Genomic DNA, 4330 nt, shown 5'->3' with positions numbered 1-4330 from the left:
TGGAGATTTTTTATTCACTAAATATAGAATTTAAAAAGATAGAATTACAGAATGTTCACAGCTATTTTCTATGTAGTGAGAACTGAATTTTGAAAGGATAAYCAGGAAAGAACTGGGAAATAAAATATATGTTTCTATGACAATCTTTAAAAGGGTGTCTTTTGGAGGCGTAGCACAAAATCAAGCAAGCCCAAGAGTTAAGATTATTTTTCTTTAAATAGAAATAAATTATTTCAATGATAAACATTTTCATTACTTTTATTAATAACAGAAAATGTTTGATTTTAACATCCATTAAACATTTCATTCATTATAATTATTTTATTTCTAAAAGTGTACAAAATAACAACCTCTGTAGTAAATAGCAGTCACTAAAGAATGTTATCATACAAACTGGAAGCATGCTTCAATAAATGACAATTAATCACATAGACCAAAAATTAAATAAGCTGTTAAATTCATAAATATAWATCTCCTTTAATACTTTCAACCTTACATAATTKTAAAAGAAAAGGAAATTTGTCTAAACCTACATTCAACAAATTAAGTCTTATTTGAAGAGGAGATAAAGAAAAAGGGACTCTTGATGAGTTGAACTCTGCACAAGTGAGAGAAGAGTTCAAATTYGTTGCAACAATTAGTTTTGAGAGCCTCTCCATCCGACATTGCAACAACTATTTAACTCTAACTGAGGATGCCGTAGATTATGAGTAGCACCAGGCCGAGTCCCATCAGCAGCAGCAGGACGCCTCTTTCAGCCAGCTGCCTGACAGAGGGCAGGGATAAAGAAATCGGGGTGTCACGACTTTGTCGGATCTTGAGGTAATGCTCCACGGAGTCCGCCAGGCTGTACGGCTGTGGGCAGTAACCCAGTTCTTGACGGGCCTTGTCGATTTTGAAGGTGTGGCTCACTGTGATGTTTCGGACCTGCGAGAGAAGATGGAACCCTCAGAAAATCMTTTCAAGAAGCTCCTGAAAGCATTTGCAGGTAAAAGTCATCTCATTCTAATTTCTAACTCTGATAACCTGATCTTCATAACTGGCCTTTTTTTTCCCCCATTCTCAAAAGCTCACACCTTTTACAGAATAACAGCATAAAGTTTTTCCTGTATGACTCATGCACAGTTTATCCATATGATCTTGTAAAAGACACAGAACAGTCAGGGAGTAAAACACTACAGAGTCTGGATCATCCGGTTGGACCTGAAGATAGCCGTGGCTTTTTCCCTCCTGTTCTCATTCCTTTCTGATGTCTTCAGGATAATGACAATGTGTTTGTTTATCACAGACTTACTAAAAGTACCTCGATTTGGCMTGTGAAATTTCTTCATGTGATAAAATTACACACACACACAAAAATAAAAAWWWAAAAWTCCACATGGCAYCATGGCAACAGCCACTCCASTGATGTCACTTCCTGTTATCGGCATGTCAAAACTTCCTKCTTTGACCCTACAGCACTTTATGTTTTATTCACAGGGGCAACCATGAATCCGAGTGGCCTGCAGTCTCTGTCTGACAGAAYGAGCGCCAGGCAAAGTYTGCAAAGTCTCAGCTTTGGTTTCGGCTTCATGACACATTTATGAAGACCCGACGGGCCAGCAACCAAGACTCCTCAATGAAGGCCTCCAGACGATTATTCGGCCTTACAGCAGCCACAGGAGGACTTCACAGTGAGTTACATTGATGTTACTTAGTGATATCAGACAAAAGTGCTGCTTAGTTTTAAAAATAATCCATTCAGTCAACTGGTTGCATCTCAGACTAGATTAAATAGACAATGACACAAAACATGTTATTTCTAAACTCCATAGTTCAGATTTRTGACACAATAAAATCTCTGAAAAATAAATGTGTGGAACAGTTTTTAAAATGTCTTAAAATTATGATGGTAAAATAAGGAAAAGGAAATTCAGTGTTCCACCAAAATATTCACACCGCATCTAGAGACTGAATGTTTTGAACATTCTTCATGCAACATGTCTCAAACTCAGGCAGATTTGAAGAAAAGCATGTGCAACACTGTCAAATTAATTTAGGTCTGGACTTTGACTGGACCATTTTATCACATGAACAAACTTTTATCCAAACCATCCAACTGTTTCTCTTGTATGCCTAAAAGGTTTTTTTTCTGTCAGCTCTCACCAACTTTCTGGCTTTCGGAGGGAAAGTCCTCACTCAGCATGATGCTGCCGCCACCATGCCTCAATGCAAAGATGACATTTTCATCAGGATCTATAATGTTAGATTTTTTTAAAAAATCATTTTGAAGGCAGTTACCCAAACTTCATTTAGAGATAAGAGTAAAGATGCACACCAAGCTGTTCAGATTTTCATGTATCTCTCTCTTGTTGTCCCATCAAATTTAATTATAGAAAAAAAATTAATAGAAATTTTGTAATATGGAAAAATATAAAACAGTTGGAGATATGAATACTGTTTTTCTGAGAGAGAAGACGACCATAAATCTGACCATAAGAGAAACCTTTTATTCTTTCCTGCATGCAGTGGCATYAGCGTTAGRTCAGGTTTTGGCATTTACAATTGTTCTTACTCTTCATTCTGGAGGATTAATGTCTGAAAACTAAGAGATAGATAAATTAAATAGGTTTTCATCTCGCCTTACAAGCATTTCTGCAGTTGTCACGATAATATTTAGGTTGGAATGTTATTTCCTCAAGCATTACAACAAACAGGAAACATTTCTTACGTTGGAGGAAATAAATCACAACCAGGTAGAAACTGGCTTTGYTGATAGCCAGTTTGTAGAGTGTGATCTGTGTACAGGAGTCTCAGCATTTTATTTAAATGACTGTGACGACTACTTCTGAGACAGYCTTTTTCTGCTAGCATTTTTTGTTCTTAGGGCTAGAAGCACAGCYTTTACTTCTCTCTGACTTCTCCTAAGTCAAATAGAAACCCTAGAAAAGCAGAAAAAAATAGAAAGAAGTGGGCTTACCTCACTCCTGGTAAAAAGCAGAGGCACTTCGATCACCGGACTCAGAATCACATGTAAATACTCCACCAGAATAGCTTGAAAAGAGGACAGTCATAGAGTCAGAGGTAAATCTTTCCATTCGAATGAAAATGTCTTAAAAAAATAAAAAAATAAAAAAGAGGAGCGATGAGCTACCTGCTGAATAGACAAGAGAGACTGGAACGGTTATCGATGGTCTGCTGTAGCCCAGTTTTTCAAACTGCAAAGATTTTTTTTTAAATCACTTCAGACTAAACTCTCAAATAAGTTGCATTTTGTGTGTTATCACAAGTTCTTATAGGTTCACCCACAAGAATGCATAAAGTTAACCCACAGATTTTTACTCACCAAAGGTGTCAGCCACTCAAACAGATTGACTGAAAGGCCATCGTTAATAAAATATGCCTGCCCGCTCTGCAAAATGGCAGAAACATTTTTAAAAGGACACATAAGTAACTCAAACTGAGGCAGAGATGAAAGTGTGTGTGGGACCGTGTCTTTACTACTCACAGCGATGCAGCCTTTCTTCTTTGTGAGAGCCTCAGCTGCAAGCTTGTGGGCCAGGACCAGATTATCTATGTGGACCCAGTTCATCCTGGCTGCTGGGTCTCCAAACCTGAAGCTGAACAGGCGCCGCTCTACGTTCATCTGACACAAAAGAACAAGAAGTAGGTAGTTTTCATYAGATACATGTGACATACATGTTACAAAATGTGTCTACCAGTGTTTAATTCAAATCAATTTGATTTTTAGAAGTGAGACAAAATCAAGAACATAGATCTACAGTGGATGTAATGTAGGTATGTCAGGAGAAAATCTYACTATTTACAGGCTTGTATTTTCTATTAAAACGCTCATTCAATTGGTTAATTAGAAGTGGATTAAAATGCAAATAGTTTGCTGAAATGTCTTTGTAGCTGTCAGGCCAAAAATAATTTCTATGTTCATCGAAAGGTACCTAAAGAAAACCAAACTCTACAACAACTTCATTGGCTAAGTGCTACCACATTTAACACTGCATAGCACAAATTCTTTGCCAAGGTTGCTACAATTATACATCACTTGCAGAAAAAACTAAAAGTTATGATCTCGGCCAAATGCTAAATCCCTTACTACATCCAAACCTCCAACGACCGCTGCCATGGAGGAGGGGGGRAAAACTAGAAGAAAAGGCATCGTAACTGGATGCCTGGAGAGCTCCATCAATAATGTAAACTCTTCTAACAGGAGTGTGCGCTGCCAGGGAGGCCCCTCAGACATGGCTGCTTGCTCACCATCACTCTGTGAAGATGTCTCCTTTCTCCAGGTCCATAGATGCCACACGGCCGCAGGACGCAGGTCTCCAGTTTCCCC

The 4330-nt window shown here is 38.1% G+C and overlaps 1 protein-coding gene across 1 annotated transcript; it reads right to left on the bottom strand.

Moving 5' to 3' along the window:
* Positions 1 to 457: 457 nt before the first annotated feature.
* sdr42e2 (short chain dehydrogenase/reductase family 42E, member 2) lies at positions 458 to 4326 on the bottom strand (the record flags this gene model as incomplete). Its single annotated transcript, XM_008416921.1, has 6 exons — positions 458 to 927; positions 2960 to 3033; positions 3134 to 3197; positions 3326 to 3391; positions 3488 to 3625; positions 4252 to 4326. Coding segments are annotated over 6 exons (660 nt in total), but the record flags the coding sequence as incomplete, so codon positions are not given.
* Positions 4327 to 4330: the final 4 nt, after the last annotated feature.

The sequence above is a fragment of the Poecilia reticulata genome, linkage group LG8 (assembly GCF_000633615.1).
Source record: "Poecilia reticulata strain Guanapo linkage group LG8, Guppy_female_1.0+MT, whole genome shotgun sequence".
NCBI lineage: Eukaryota > Metazoa > Chordata > Actinopteri > Cyprinodontiformes > Poeciliidae > Poecilia > Poecilia reticulata.
This window is presented reverse-complemented; position numbering and strand designations above follow the sequence as displayed.